At 56.5% G+C, this 15,127-nt stretch overlaps 7 protein-coding genes and 1 non-coding gene across 8 annotated transcripts; 7 read left to right on the forward strand and 1 right to left on the reverse strand.

The window, feature by feature from the left end:
* Positions 1-1,960: 1,960 nt before the first annotated feature.
* L226DRAFT_468051 (uncharacterized protein) lies at positions 1,961-2,704 on the forward strand (the record flags this gene model as incomplete). Its single annotated transcript, XM_067676111.1, has 1 exon — positions 1,961-2,704. A coding segment is annotated over one exon (744 nt), but the record flags the coding sequence as incomplete, so codon positions are not given.
* Positions 2,705-4,285: 1,581 nt separating this feature from the next.
* Positions 4,286-4,570, forward strand: L226DRAFT_426701 (uncharacterized protein; the record flags this gene model as incomplete). The annotated part of the gene is made up of 1 exon (XM_067674653.1): positions 4,286-4,570. A coding segment is annotated over one exon (285 nt), but the record flags the coding sequence as incomplete, so codon positions are not given.
* A 465-nt stretch (positions 4,571-5,035) lies between these two features.
* Positions 5,036-5,350, forward strand: L226DRAFT_467926 (uncharacterized protein; the record flags this gene model as incomplete). The annotated part of the gene is made up of 1 exon (XM_067676099.1): positions 5,036-5,350. A coding segment is annotated over one exon (315 nt), but the record flags the coding sequence as incomplete, so codon positions are not given.
* A 96-nt stretch (positions 5,351-5,446) lies between these two features.
* On the forward strand, positions 5,447-5,773 carry L226DRAFT_436195 (uncharacterized protein; the record flags this gene model as incomplete). The annotated part of the gene is made up of 1 exon (XM_067674759.1): positions 5,447-5,773. A coding segment is annotated over one exon (327 nt), but the record flags the coding sequence as incomplete, so codon positions are not given.
* A 2,173-nt stretch (positions 5,774-7,946) lies between these two features.
* On the forward strand, positions 7,947-10,499 carry L226DRAFT_615299 (uncharacterized protein). The gene is made up of 5 exons (XM_067686757.1): positions 7,947-8,126; positions 8,187-8,375; positions 8,439-9,745; positions 9,813-10,279; positions 10,336-10,499. The coding sequence occupies exons 1-5, from the start codon at positions 7,991-7,993 to the stop codon at positions 10,415-10,417; spliced, it is 2,181 nt and encodes a 726-aa protein (XP_067532363.1). The 5' UTR covers positions 7,947-7,990; the 3' UTR covers positions 10,418-10,499.
* A 201-nt stretch (positions 10,500-10,700) lies between these two features.
* Positions 10,701-10,795, reverse strand: L226DRAFT_t205. The gene has a single exon. It is a non-coding gene; the product is annotated as a tRNA-Asn (tRNA).
* A 171-nt stretch (positions 10,796-10,966) lies between these two features.
* On the forward strand, positions 10,967-11,432 carry L226DRAFT_468100 (uncharacterized protein; the record flags this gene model as incomplete). Its single annotated transcript, XM_067676115.1, has 2 exons — positions 10,967-11,038; positions 11,115-11,432. 2 exons carry the CDS (start codon positions 10,967-10,969, stop codon positions 11,430-11,432), a joined length of 390 nt encoding a protein of 129 aa, XP_067532364.1.
* Positions 11,433-13,444: 2,012 nt separating this feature from the next.
* L226DRAFT_468079 (uncharacterized protein) lies at positions 13,445-13,911 on the forward strand (the record flags this gene model as incomplete). The annotated part of the gene is made up of 2 exons (XM_067676114.1): positions 13,445-13,595; positions 13,724-13,911. Coding segments are annotated over 2 exons (339 nt in total), but the record flags the coding sequence as incomplete, so codon positions are not given.
* Between the last annotated feature and the right edge of the window lie 1,216 nt (positions 13,912-15,127).

A 15,127-nucleotide genomic window follows, 5' to 3' on the forward strand; every position in this document is an offset into this window, starting at 1 on the left:
CCAGCCTCCGGGTCGTCCTAAGAAAACGAAAGGAGGAAAGTCAGCTGGCCGTCCGAAGGATAAAACGACTAATTTCAAGCGTGAACCATCGCAAATGCTGGAGGGCGGGTGGTTTCGAGCGACCACTGAGGCTGGAGGGCGGGGGCCGCCAAGTAATTCGTCGAGCTCCAGCTCGAGTTCGGACTCGAGCTCCAGTAGCGAAGACGAGTCTAGCGATAGTAGCAATGAGACTAGCAGTAGTTACCCGAGCAGTTCGAGCGAGCCAGGGAACAGACGACGCAAGAGACAGTCTCCCTCCGCAAAGCGGCATCGTCGCTGGAAGAAGGAAGAGATGAAGTGTCTTAAGCGCGCCATGGCTGGCGTCAAGGTCAAGGCGCCGTTTGTGTGGAACGGCAAGGCAGACTTGGATTTATTCGACCAGTGGACTTACGAAGTGGACACTTGGTGCGAACTAAACGGCCTTCCGGATCATCTCGCGTTGAAAATAGTAGTTCAATTTTTGTCTGAGACGGCTAGTCAATTCTTCATGCGCCATGTTGCGACCAGACAATCGGAGTGGACTCTCAAGAGTTTGTACGAAGCATTGTTCAATTATTGTTTTCCTACGGATTACAAGGCTAGACTACGGTCGAGACTTGAAAGATCTGAGCAAGGCAAACTGACCGTGCGTGATTTCGTACGCGAAATCCAGCAGTTGGCAGTGCGTTTTCCGGACGTCACGGATTTCCAGCTAGTCCAAATCTTCTGGAGAGGGTTGCATCAGTACCTACGAGTATACCTGATCGAAAAAGGTCTGAATCCTGAAAAAACGAAGCTGGATAAGTTGGTCAAATACGCAGTGCGCCGGGAGGAGGCTTACCGGGAAGCTCGATGAGCTGAACGTGCCTTCGAAGGGCAGGTGCCCGGACGAACCTGGGGACGCTTTGAGAATCGCACTAGCGGTCCTGAGCCCTACAAGCCTAAAGGCAATGGCTCTCCGGACTCGGATTCCAAGCCGGGGAAGGGATCAGGTCAGAATACCGGTAAGAAGCAGTCTAAGAACGCACCTTCGCAAAAGGGCAAGTTCGAGAAACTCTCTAAGGAAGAGCGTGACAGGTTGAGGGCAGAGGGACGATGCTTCACTTGCAAGGAGACAGGTCATGAGTCTCGAAACTGTCGCCTTCGAAAGACGGCTAAGGCTCCAGGTTTGAACGCGGGATCAGTTCGTTTTGCGGAGCTTGAGAAGCTAGCGGACAAGGCTAGGCAGACGCAAACGAGCGAGGGTATAGCTCTGGGCGCAATGAGGTTTGACATCCCTGAAATAAAGGTCAGCGAAGCCTCTAGAGTGGCATCTGAACGTATCTGGGAAAGGGCCCATGAGATCGACTGCATCGAGTACTTACAGTCCCTGTTCCAGAGCTATTACGACCCAGGCGAAGCCGAGGATGCTGGGATGGAACCGGGGGAGCGATTCTCAATTTCTGCGAATGGCCACGAGGGTTGTGTCGTATGGGATCAACTCAATAGGCATGGGTTGATCGACGAGTACCTGGTAACCCGTCAGCAGATGGACGACCCGGAGGTGGGCGTACCGGAGATTATGCAAGCTGAATGGGATCGTTGGATTACTATTCCTCCCCAGGCTGAATGGGGGACTGGTTTTCCGCAGTACGCAGCCCCGGATGAGGAGTATCCGGCACTGTATTGGCTGAGGGCGCATGTTGCGGCCCAGGTTAGACAGGAATTTCCGAACCTGTTGAATTGGAAGGAGTTAGTACGAGTAGAGCCTGACCCGGACGGATACCGGGTATCTTTGCAGCTCGAAGACCGGTCTGTAACGTTGACTCACCAGCGTGTCAGAAGCCCGGACTTTGACCCTAGGCAGATGTTGCGCTCTCTCTTAGAGTACGGCCCTTTTGAGGACCTGGAAAGGCAGCGTGTTGACTCAGTGGCAAGCCAGCGGCAGCGGCGACAGAGCTTGATGTTAGGAGGTGTCCGGACGGGCGGAAAGCCTGGCAAAAAGAACAAGAAGGCAGCACCTCCGGATGACGATTCAGTTCCAGCAATCGAGAGAAACGCGATGCGCACCAGAGACTTCAGTCGCAAAATTCCGAGATTGATTGTGGTCCATGTCGAGGTAAACGGCCAGACGTTGAGAGCACTACTTGACACGGGGTCAATGGCCGACTTTATCTCCACTACAGTTGTAGATCAGTTGAAGCTGGAACAGGAGGTGTTAGCAAAACCTATACCTGTCCAGCTTGCAGTTCATGGGTCTCGATCGAAGGTCAATTGTTGCGTGAACGTCGATTTCAAGTACCAGACGATTAGCACAAGAAGGAGGTTCGACGTGGTCAATCTGGACACGTACGATATGATCCTGGGCACACTGTTTATATTCCAGCATAAGGTAGCCCTCGGCATGAATCCGACGCGGATATCCATCGGGTCAGATGAGCCAGTCGAGATCCAGGGCGAAGAGACAGTTGTTCTTGCATTCGCGGCCGTCGAGTTGCTGGAGGACGAGCTCGAGAAGCTGCGGGCGGAGTTGAGGCGAGATGCACAAGACTTGTGTCAAGACGGGGCCAAGGCTGCGCTCCCGCCGCTCCGAGACGTAAATCATACGATCCCGTTGATCGACGAGTCCAAGGTCTACGCGTGGAGGCCGTCCAAGTGTCCGGACGCGCTCAAGCCGCTGTGGCAAGAAAAGAAGGCGGCGTACGTCGATAGCGGGAGATGGCAATTGGCGTCCGGAGTGAACGCATCGCCTATGTTGATGATCCCAAAACCTGCGCGCGAAGACGGGATTCTGCGATTGCGAACAGTAGTAGACAAGCGGCAACAGAATGCTAATACTCACAAGATGGCCGCACCACTCCCGGATATCGATGGTATTCTGCGAAATGTAGTCAAGCATAAGTACCGGAGTTTGATTGACGGGAAGGATGCATACGAGCAGATTCGTGTGGTCCCGGAGCATGTGCCGCGGACTCTGTTCACGACGCCTGACGGGACAATGGTTAGCCTCGTACTACAGCAGGGAGATATCAACGGTCCGACGACATACCAGACTGTCATGAACCATATATTTGCGGAATATATTGGGGTCTTCATGGACGTGTATCTAGACGATATTGTCATCTATTCAGACACGATAGAAGACCACATGAGGCACGTACGACTCGTGTTTGATGTTCTGCGCCGCGAGAAGTTCTTCCTCGGGGCCGACAAGATGCAGTTTTTTGCTGAGAAGCTGAAAATCCTAGGGCATATAGTCGACGAAAAGGGCATTGGCATGGACCCTCATAAAGTCGACTCCGTTGTGAACTGGAAAGTACCTACCAACAAGAGCTTGCTTAGTAGCTTTCTTGGGGCCGTAGGGTTTCTTGCACCGGATTGCGAGGGTATTCGGATTCCTATGGGAGTTTTAGCACCTCTGACAGGGGCTGCGAAGCCTTGGAAGTGGACTCCGACTCACCAGCGTGCGTTCGATCAAGTCAAAGAGACAGTGCATAAGTGGAGGAACAGCCGGCGGGTCGCACTCGAATACTCGGAGGGCGCACCTGCTATTAACCTCGTCACGGACGCGTCTTTGACCGGGGCTAGTGGGTACATTAGTCAGGGCGATGATCTCCGGACATCAAAGGTGGTCACCTTTTGGTCTGGTAAGTTCAATTCAGCCCAGCAGAACTACCCTGTTCATGAGCAGGAGTTGCTGGCTATCGTCGAGTCGCTCAAGCGGTTTCGGCCTCTCCTGTATGGAACAACGTTTCGGATCTGTACAGATCATAAGGCGTTGGAGTACCTCATGGGGCAGAAAAACCTGTCGCCTCGTCAGCATCGATGGATGGATGTGCTTAATGAGTTCAGGTTCTCCATTCATTACATTCCGGGCGAGACAAATGTGTTAGCAGATGCGTTATCTCGTATATACAGCGACGAACCTCTTGGAATTGAGCGTGCCAGCTCGGAATATGTGGGTGATGACGGTGCGGGGATGCCGCAGATGGCGAAGGGTTTGGATGTGCTTCGACCGGTGTACACCGGTGCAGCGGCCGTTCTGGACTTCTCTCCTCGCAGGTCGGCTCGTATTGCGTCAAACCCGAAGCCGGAGGGCGCGTACGATGACACTGAGCGGCGGACGAAGCGACCGGTAGTTACAGAGCCTGAGGTACTGGTGTCAGCATCAGAAGAGGGTGACGAGGACGCACCCGAGCATGAGGAGCTTGCATCCTCACTTGAGCAACCTCAGGACGGCGAGCTAGTTGGGAACAGCTCTCCGAAGGTGCCGGATAGTGTTGTTTCGAGCGCAAGCGAGCTTGGAATGGAGATGCCGGGCTGTCTGCGCGGACGGTATGCAGAAGATGCTTTCTTCAAGCGCATCGTCGAGGCCCCGGACCAGTTCCATCACTTCAAGTACGTGGATGGTCTTCTATACCAAGAACATAATGAGAGCTATCAATTATGTATACCGGACGTACTGATTGGGACGCGGAAGGCTCGCGAGGTTCTCTTGAAGCATGCTCATTCGATTCTTGCACATCTCGGAGCTCGGAAGACACTTGACTATCTGCGAGGCGAAGTTTGGTGGCCAGAGATGGTACAAGATGTCGCGGCTTACTGTAGGACTTGCGGGGTGTGCGCGACCACGAAGTCGGCTACTACCCGGCCTATGGGGATGTTACGTTCAATGCCTGTACCTAGGCGGCCTTGGCAGTACATCGGAATCGACTTTGTGGGGCCTCTTCCAGCATCGGATAACCGTCATGGCTCGTTTGACATGATTTGCGTTATTATTGATCAGCTAACATCTATGGTACATCTAGTACCTACGAGACAGACCTATGGAGCGGTTGAGATCGCGGAGGTAGTGTTCGAGCACGTGTATAAACTGCATGGCTTACCGGAACGAATTATCAGCGACCGGGACACGCTGTTTACTAGCACGTTCTGGCGCCGTCTGCACGAGTTGCTAGGCACCGAGCTTCGTTTGTCTTCGTCTTATCACCCGCAGACGGACGGGGCCACGGAGCGTGCGAACCGCACGATGACGCAGATGCTGCGACAATGCGTGCGGCCCGATCAGAAGGATTGGGTCCGAAAGCTACCCGCGATCGAATTAGCAATGAATACGGCCCGGTCAGACATGACCGGATTCTCACCGTTCTTCCTGAACTATGGGCAAATGCCTCGCACGCTCGTCTGGTCGAGTGAGTCCGAGTACCCCGGAGTGAGGGCCTTTGCGCAGCGCATGAAGGAGGCTATCATGGCCGCCCATGACGCCATCATCGCCGCTCGGGTCGGGCAGGTGCTCCAGGCTAATCGCCATCGGAGGCCTGCTGGGTTCCTTGAAGGCGATCTCGTGTACCTGTCGACAAAGAACCTGAGTCTGCCGAAGGGACGAGCGCGGAAGTTAGTACCCAAGTATCTGGGGCCGTTCAAAATCACGAAGGTTCTGACGGAGGGCGCGACGTACCAGTTGGATCTATCAGATGAGCTCTGGGCACGAGGCATCAGTACTGCGTTCCATGCGTCTTTGTTGCGGCCGCATTTTCCCAATGATGATCGTTGGTTTCCGGGACGACAGTTCCACCAGCTGCCTGGTTTCGGTGAACATCCACGAGAGTGGGCGGTCGACCGGATTTTGTCACATGTCGGTAAGGGCGCAGGAGCTGAGTTTGAGGTGCAGTGGTCGACGGGTGATGTTACCTGGGTACCCTACCAGGACATTAAGCACTTGCAGGCGTTGACGGAATATTATGAGGCTCTTGGGATCTCAGGGATTCGTCAGTTGCAGGAGCGGAAAGATAATCGCGATCACTTATCTGAACATGAGCTCCCGGAAATGAAAGTCGGCATGATGCTTGTGCCACCCAGTATTGCAATTGGCGTTGCCACCAGTGGCACAGGGACGCGTACGCGTCGACGCAGGCGTCACAAGCGGAGAGCTTGCAGGGCGAGGGAGGATATATACACGTTGTCTGAGGAGCGTATGGATCAGCAGCAGCACGCTCTTCCGACGAATCACTCGCATCGTCAGACTCGACTTACCTCTCATTCTCCTGATATGTCTCACAAGTACAACGCCGACGACGCTGTGAAGTGGGAGCGTTATGCCCGGGCGTGTCTTGCATGGGCGAACGGGTGCGGTCCTTATCCTGGCAACCCGCCGCCCGGGTATGTCGAGGTCTTCAAGGTCAAGGAAAAGTTCGCTCCGGTTCCGAGCGACTATCCTGACCTCCTCGCGAGGGCTACTGGCCAGCCGCAGGTTCCTGCTATGGGGCCCGGAGTCACCATGACTTCGGACGCGTTCGGGCTTCTTCTGACGATGAACATGAACGCGCAGACGCAGGCGTTCGACCTGATCAAGACGGTTGGTCAGCTCCAGGTCGACTTGCAGCGGGCGAGAGGCGGTGGGGCCCGCCCGGACAGGACTACTTACCGAGGATGAAGCTACCGGCGCCGCGATCGCGCGAGACCTCTCGCGGATCGCGTGAACCCCAAGGCCGAGGGGTCTGGCAAGGCTGGATCCCGGAAGCGGGGACGTCGCGGCGGACGCGGGCACGATAAGCGGGCTCGTGGAGGGCTGGGGCGTGATCAGACCGCCGAAGAGCCTCCTCGTGAGTGTCTTAGTCCCAACTCTGAACGTACCTTTCTTGAGTTCCTGACGACAACCTTCCGTGACTACGGACTACCTCTAGACTATGCTGCGGAACCGGGAGAACCGCAGCCTGCGGAGTTCGTTCAAGGCTCGTCGCAGGACATGGAGGTGGATCAGCTGGAGGAGGAGGAGGAAGGCTTCCTCAGCTTCGATGATGACCCGTGAGTGGCTAGTTTGAGCCGGCGAGTAGGACTTACTTACGCAAGCCCTAGAGGGCGAATGTAAGGGTGCCGGCGTCAAGATAGCCATATCTGGCACTACCGCCCAGATTCCGATCTCGTAGTCTCGAGGCTCGAGATGACGTAGATCTTTTCACTTGTCTTCACCTAGACTATCGTCTTTGTTTCTCTTTCTCTCTTTCTCTCTTTGTACTGTATATTCCCTCAGGTTCTATGATGTTCTGTACTAGATTCGGTTTGCTATGTTTCCACATGTATATAGAGCCTGTAGTTTCGGGGACGAGTCCCCAGTCTTCTTGATACGACGACTTTCCCTACTCACTCGCTCGTGTCTGAACGACTCTCGTGTTTCCCGACCGCTCGACTTCGACCTCGACTTCGTCAAGATCTCAGTCAAGCGCCGGGTTTCTCACACCGATCTCCTATGTGAACTCGACTATCGAAGGACTTGTACGAATATCCGTGGTTGGTACAGTATGCATATCTTGAGCATGACGCAAGGGTCTTTCCCCAATTTAGTTATGCCACGAATCCCTCGAAGATCGAACACACCGTGCGCTCGCTGTCAGGTATGTCACCGGCTATACGTTCTACGTCTCCGTGCGGGCCTTCAGTCAAGAAAGAAGCACAGGAGTCAGAAATTGAAATCAAGCCCTGTTCCGTCTCGCTCTCGGGAAGCTGCGGTAGCGGCGACGGGTGTTATATCGGCATTAGGGCTGCTCAATTCTTCGAGCTCAGTTCACTTTGCGCTCAGCTCACTTGAGAGCACCCTTAGCCGATACTAGCCGGTCAACGGGGTGATTCAGCGCCTGTTGGTCCTGTCCCTCGACAAACCTTGTCCCGCCGCCTTCCTGCCATCGAATAGGGACTTGTGGGGTATCGACAGCAAGCAGACCGAATTTTCGTTGCGCCATAGAAGTATCAAGAGGATTGGTCAAGGACAGCTCCTTGCAATGAGCTTGGAAGAACGCTGCTCACTCTCTCGCACTAAGCGCCGTCTGCAGAACCATTGCCACCGATCACCCGGCTAGCCTCGGCTAAGGGTGCTCTCAAGTGAGCTGAGCGCAAAGTGAACTGAGCTCGAAGAATTGAGCAGCCCTATTATGTTTCAAAGTCCACCGCAACTCGTTCCAGGTTCCGTTTCCGCTGTCCCCTCAGCTCACGAACCAAAATGCCTCCTTCAGACAACTACTGTTCTACTGCCAGTGCTCATGCCCATGACGGATGTGCTCACGCCCGCTCCACGACGACAGGCATCGACTCGGATCAGCTGTTCAATGCAATATGTCACTCCCTTTCACTTTGCCGTGAGCAGTAATTAACTGAATGGTTTGATGCATGGACTCTGCTCATACTTGCCTTGCCAGGGCTCCAATGCCGGAAGGGTCTGAGAAAGGTCCATCGTCGCCTATCAGACATCGCGGAGAGGTTGAATATGATCGCTGACAACACTCACGAGCTCGAGCACGACGACTGGTTCATGGCGGGTGCTGTCGTGCGTGTCTGGGTCGCAATTTGTGCAGATGCAGCCTTGGCGCGGGGGTTACTCCAGCGGGGTAAGTGAATTGGCCAAAGTTTGATTCGTGCAGTGCTGAGGAGGACGTGTGTGTCACGAGCAGGTATACTAGAGCGAACTCTGCCCCTTGTCAACACCGATGTGTGTAGCTCGTTGTGGACTCAGCTCTTCACACTCCTGGCGCACCACGGCGACAAGACGGTGAAGGTCGAGATTCTGCGCACAATCTCAAGCATGTTCGTCCGCCCATATCAGAACCAGACGTGGCGTTCGGACTCGCACATGACGTCCACCTTCATCATCATGGCGCTGTACCACTGCCTGGACGCTGTCACGTTTTCCGATACCCCTCCAGCGATACCGAACACAGTGTTCAACACAGCTCTGCCTGCGACCGTTCTCGCGACACACATTCTGGAACACTTCCCCAAACCCCACGTCCCACACGCATCTATGGTGCATGCCTTCCCGCTTCTCATCAGCTGCGCGCTGTCCTGCACGACGACCGGACTCAAGCCCGTGACACCCGTCCTCGAGTTCCTAACTATGTTGATCAAGAGCCGGAATATCGGCCTCCGCTGCGTCGCCATCTGGGCGTTCGGTCGCCTTTGCCCGGACGTATCCACCGAGCCAGACTCGACGGCCACACAGTTCCCTCTTCACACGATTGCGGATGACAGATTGCCTCCAGGGGGTGAGATCGCAGAGTCTAGACGGTGCACGCGGGAGATGCTGACGTTAGTGCAGGACCTGGTCGCAGAGGGCGACGTCTGGCAATTCGGAGTGAAGTTGGCTGACCTCGTGATGCAAGGTCGACTTATCTACGACGACATCCAGCTTGAAGGTCTCGCCGGAAACGAGAAGCTTGCACACACCGATAGTTGGGACACGCTGCTGCAGGAGGCCGTCATGGTGGTGATGAAGAAGGACTGCCGGTATCGGGACAAGGGAGACGTGCTGATCCTGGAGCGCGGTGTGCTATCCAACCCGTCGGACTCGGACATCGTGGCCGAACACGCTCATCAGATCCTGCACTGGGAGCCGGCGCATGCGTATGCCCACGTCGTCCTTAGTGAGAATGCCTCACACCTCGAATGGGCGTTGCAGACTGTCCTCGCAGGGCTGGAACTGCAGGACCTTACTCCACATCTGAAGAGACGACTTCTGCTCCGTGGGCTGGACCTCTCCTATCAGAAGGGATGTGCGATCTTGCTTGGAGCGAATGCGACTGAGCTGCAGCGGTTGCGGGTTGGCAGGGGCTGGCTCCGGGTCGGTCTCGACTACGCGCATCAGTTCATAAAGGAGGCTCCGAAGGACTCGCAGGACTTGCCGCATGTCGCGGACCTCTGCATGTGCATGACGCTTATCCTGCGTGGACCGTCGCTCGGTGAAGACCTTGCATCGATTCAGGTACCTTCTGCTTCTCTAGCCTGTCGTTCATATGGAAGGTTGCGCTGACGGCACGTTCAATCTGCAGCCCATCCTGCGCGTCCTCGACCGCTCCTTGGCCGCTCTCAAGGAGCTCGGTATTGAGGTCGGCGATAATCCCATACGAGCGGGGAATAGGCTGTTCGTCCAGCACTATCCCCGAGGCCTCGAGAAATGGGGCGACTTCCTCACCAATTTCCACGAACAAGACCATATGATCCGCGCATCTATCAAGTACCCGCAAAAGTCCGACCGCGTCCTTGAGAACACTGAGGGTGATAATCCAGGGGAAGGTCAAATGGAGCCTGGAAACTCGGATAGTACAGTGTGGTGGGGAAATGCCGCAGCGACGAGCATCCATGCTCTATTGCATGGACCGTTACGGTGTTGCTGCCGTGCGAGCGAGTCGAACGGGCGCGTGCAGCTCGGTCCTGGGCTGGTAGCGCTGCTCCAGTGCACCTGGTGTGGGGACACGACGGCCTTAATCAAACGGTGCAGAGGGTGCAAGCAAGCTTGGTATGTGGCCCCAAACTTCATCATTGTGTGCGCTCGAGCTGAACTATGATATGCAGGTATTGTAACTCTACATGCCAGCGCGCACATTGGCCGGAGCATCGGAAAGAGTGTAAAGTACACGGCGGGTCACGGCGGTGATCTTCATCGGCAGCATAGATGCCGTCTCCATCCAGTCCGTGGCCGAGCCTTATGTTCCCGTCGATACGTAGGAAGTAGGGACAAGTTGGTTGTCGCCACGTTCTTTACAGTCGTGGCATACGAACATACCCTGCTTGTGCTCAGGTCTTTGTCATAAGGTTCCTGACCTCTATGTATTGCTTTCTTGTTGCTTGCCTCTGCAGCGAAAGTGGGTGACACAAACGCAGTTCGCTGGCATATAGCTACTACTTGGTCAAAAAACAATATAGGGCACATTTACACACTGCCCCGGTGAGGCTCGAACTCACGACCTTCCGATGACAGACCTCAAGGGAGGACATAACAGTCGGACGCTGTAACCAACTCAGCCACGGGGCATATTTTGGGGACAGAAAGTTGTCAATATACCCATACAAGCACATCGGGTAAAAGCGGGACACGTGCGGGATATCGGGCGGTTCGGACGAGGAGGGAAGAGCAAGAGAGTGCACCTCCTCCGAGTTCACCGTCAGTCCTACCTCTTGTCTCGTACGCCGGGTCGCGTCCAACATGCAGCCAACTCTCATCCGCCGTCAGCTTGGTGGCCTCGTCCCCCCGAAAATCGCCACCCCGTCCATCCTCGTGAGTCCCCAGTTCGCCCGCTGCGTCTGCCAGCGCGCCAGCATTTTATCTGACCCCCCACGACCGGACATGGCAGTCGTCGGGCACGGGCGCGGGCCTTGGACCCCTCGTGAACTTCTACTCCAAGCTCCCCAAGGGCCCTGCGCCCTCGACGGCAGCGGGCGGCATCAAGGGGCGGTTCTTCAACGGCAAGAACGCGTCGGCGGCGCCCGTCCTCTTCACGATCCTCGCCATCTTCGGTCTTGGGTACACCATTGACTACCAGAGTGCGTCGTTGTGCTGTTGTTCCTGGGTGTATGCGGGTGCTGACGAGCGGGGCGCGTTTGTTGCGGGTGGGGATGTTCAGTGCACCTCAGTGAGTTCTTTCGTCATGCGTGTCGTGCCATGTCGCTGATCCCTGTTCACCCTGTAGAGCACCACAAGAACCACGCTCACTAAGCGTCGAGTCCTTGCGGAGGTGGAATGTGGTAGACATAGATGGGAGTGCTTGTGTACGGAGACGGAATCGCATTCACTCGCTTTCATTCGCTGCCTCAGGAGACTGTTCGCGCATCGTGACGTCCGCGTTGCACTGTGAGTTTCCCAGCTTACCTCTCCTCCGCCTTCTCATGCTGCGCCCGCGGGCAAGGCATTGGCAAGTCATGTCTGTCACTCTTGTCGGCCATGTTGAGGGGCGGCCTCTGGCTGGTTGCCGGGCCGTACTCTTGAGCTTCCTCGTTTACCTCGCGATGTATTCGTGGTGTTGTACGATGATGGTCAGTAATCTTGTGCTCAGATTGGTTCACGCATCGGTGACTGACGAGCTCTGTAGGTACCGAGTTGGCTGCAATGACGAACAGTTGTCTCTCTCGTTCGTCTTTTTGTGCCGCGGAAGACATATTCCGGGTGTATGCGCTGGCTGAGTGAAACATCTCATCGCATAGCCGGTGTTCTATGGTCGGTCGACTTGACATCAATCTGGTTGGGCAAACGCTGACTGGTGCCCCTTAGACACTGAGTTGGTGATATTGAGATGACCATGATCTCACAGGAGAGCATAAGTCATGCCCATCATCAAGGTCCAGATGTGAGGATGTGATATGTGCCTTCTAGCATCCCTGCGATCAGAGGCCCGTGTTCGTGGCTCACCACAGCCCTCTGGTGAACAGGCCCTGCCTCCGACCCGTGGGTTGCTATGCATCCGAATCGATCCCGTGCGAAGGCTTCTTCCAGCCTCATTGATGCAGTCTACTCGTGACCCCGGTGTGTACCAACGATCTGCAAGCAGCACATGAGAATGCGTAGTTGATCTGTCTTCCTTCACCAGCAGCCTCACGTTGACATGGGCGACACGTTCATGCAGGCATGGCATCCTGACTTACTGTGCAAGCGCATCCGGGCTGTCACGGGAAGTCTGTCGAGCCCACACCGCGTTGCGCTGTATTGTGAGTTTGAGTTCAACTCTAGGGTCGTACCGCCGCGGTTATTTCAGTGGGCCCAGGTCGATCATCAGGGTCTGCTCGAACAGCAATCCTCGAGCCACAGGCACAAGGTTATACATAGACTACTTCTTGATCGCAAAGGCCGGTCAGCCCACTACACAAACGAGCGAACAGCCTCCGTACAAGTACTGTATCCGCGCATATAGAAGTCAATAGCGCATGGAGATGTGCAAAGTTGGAATTCGATCGACAGCCGCTAAGTACATATAGCTTCGGGAGGACTATCACACCGTGTGATGAAGGCGCATCTCCGCAGCAGCATGCAGCAGTGGAGGTGCGTCGAACGCCATTGAGAAACCAACATCATTCATCACGGATGCTCACAGTAACAATCGGGGTTCTAGTTACGCACCACAAGCCCACACCGCATGAAGCAAGAATAACACACAAACGCGAGGCGCAGAACAGCAATATACGAGCGCACGCGAACGCTTGCCCGCACCCGCACGCGCGTCTGTGGTATGTCCGCTCCACCTGCTCCAACGGCGATGCCTGTCCCTCGACAACGGGGGCAGCAACGTCTGGCAACGCCCTTTGTCGCGGCGTCTCCCCCAGATGCACTCACGCCGCCTTTGTTGTTGTCCCCCAAACGGAAAGCGTTACGGAAGCGCGAATTCGCAAAGCACGGAATGCACCCCGGATGACACGCGATGGAGCGCAGAAGGAGCGACTCTATATATTGCGGCCCTCCCCCTCCCTGCTGAGGGTCAGAACACCTTTCTGTTCACGCCCCCCAGAGCCCGGTGCTCCTCCCCACTGTCCCTGTCGCCTTCCCGCTTCACGCCTGCGTATTCGTTCGTGTGCTACCACAGACGTCCTCTTCGCTCTTCCACCAGTTCCAGTACTCGTCCATCGTCCGTCGTTGTTTGACGTTCCCCGTCCGTCGTTGTTTGACGTTCCCCGTCCGCACTTGCCCAAGTTCACGATGTTCTCGACCAAGCTCTCTGCCCTCGTCTTCCTCGCCCTCGCGGCGCTCTCCCAGGCTGCGCCTGCTGATTTCCAGAAGCAGAATGCGCTCGACGCGCAGAAGCTGAACGCAAAGTTCGCGACCCTCACCGCGGACTCGTCGTGCAATGGTACGCGTCTCTACCCTCCTCATTCTTCCTTTGCCCTAGTAGCTCTCTGCTACCCTTACCGCCCATCCTCATCAGCCCTTCATTTACCCTCCATACACGATGCTGACCGCTACCTTTCCTCACAACAGACGGCGACCAAGCCTGCGTGTCCGGCGGCTTTGCCCAGTGCTCCGGCGGCAAGTTCCAGGTGACCCCGTGCTCCGGGGGCACTCAGTGCTTCGCCCTCCCGCTCGTCAATAAGGCAGGCACGAGCCTCACCTGCGATTCCGCAGACGATGCCGCGGCGCGCATGTCCGCTGCTGGCGTCGATGGCGGTGTCGACGGCTCCGGGTCCTCCGGGTCGTCTGGTTCGTCGGGCTCGTCTGGTTCGGGCGCGGCGTCGGATAGCGCTGCTGCTACTGGCGCTGCGACGGCCACCGACACCTCCGCTGCGACCGCGACGGATGCCAGTGGAAGTGGTGCTACTGCAACAGATGCTAGCGGCAGCGGTGCCACTGCAACGGATGCCAGCGGTAGCACTGCGACGGATGTTAGTGGTAGTGGTGCCACCGACGGTACCGGCAACGGGGCCACCGCGACAGACAGCAGCGCCGCGACGGCCACCGACTCCTCCGCTGTAACTGCCACTGACTCTTCCGCGGCCACCGCTACTGACTCAACGGGCTCCGGCTCGAAGGGCTCGAAGGGCGGTAAGGGTCACAAGGGCAGCAAGGGCAACAAGGGCTCAGGCTCGAACGCCTCTGCGACTGACTGTGCGGCCACCGTCACGGTCACTGTCACCGCTGGTGCGGCCTCGGGCGCAGCTACCGACTCTTCCGCTGCGACTGCTACCGACTCGTCCGCTGCGACTGCCACCGACTCGTCCGCTGCGACTGCCACCGACTCGTCCGCTGCGACTGCCACCGACTCGTCCGCTGCGACTGCCACCGACTCGTCGGCCGCAACCGCTACCGATTCGTCCGCTGCGACCGCTACCGATTCGTCGGCCGCAACTGCGACGGACTCGAGCGCAGCCACGGCCACTGACTCGTCCGCTGCGACCGCGACTGACTCGAGCGCTGCTACCGCTACCGCAATCGACTCTGCAGCTGCCACAGACTCGGCGGCGGCGACCGCCACCGATGCCAGCGGCCAGAGCGGTTCCTCTGCGAGCGCGACAGATGGCCTCGAGTCCCTCTCCGTCCTCGACCCCGCCGCGACCGGGTCCGCGGCTGTTCGCCGCAGCCGCTTCCCCATCAACCGCCTGCAGTGAAGAGGGGCTGAGTAGAGTAGTTGCACATATCGCTGCGGATACCGTGGACACGCATACTTAGCTAGTTGGTAGTCATAGTAGTCATACCTAGTGCGATGGACTTGCTACTCCTCTTACTTATCTTGCGCGTCCGAAGTGCTCTGGAGCGCATAAGTTCTGTTATTACGTCTTGTAGCATACTGTTACCCCCTTCGAATGAAAACGCAGGCGCTGCGCGTGGTGACACCAAAAACCCCTCCGCGTTGGGCCAATGAGACCGTCGACCTATCGCAAGGTAGTG

The sequence above is a fragment of the Lentinus tigrinus genome (assembly GCF_003813185.1).
Source record: "Lentinus tigrinus ALCF2SS1-7 unplaced genomic scaffold L226scaffold_27, whole genome shotgun sequence".
Taxonomy (NCBI): Eukaryota; Fungi; Basidiomycota; class Agaricomycetes; order Polyporales; family Polyporaceae; genus Lentinus; species Lentinus tigrinus.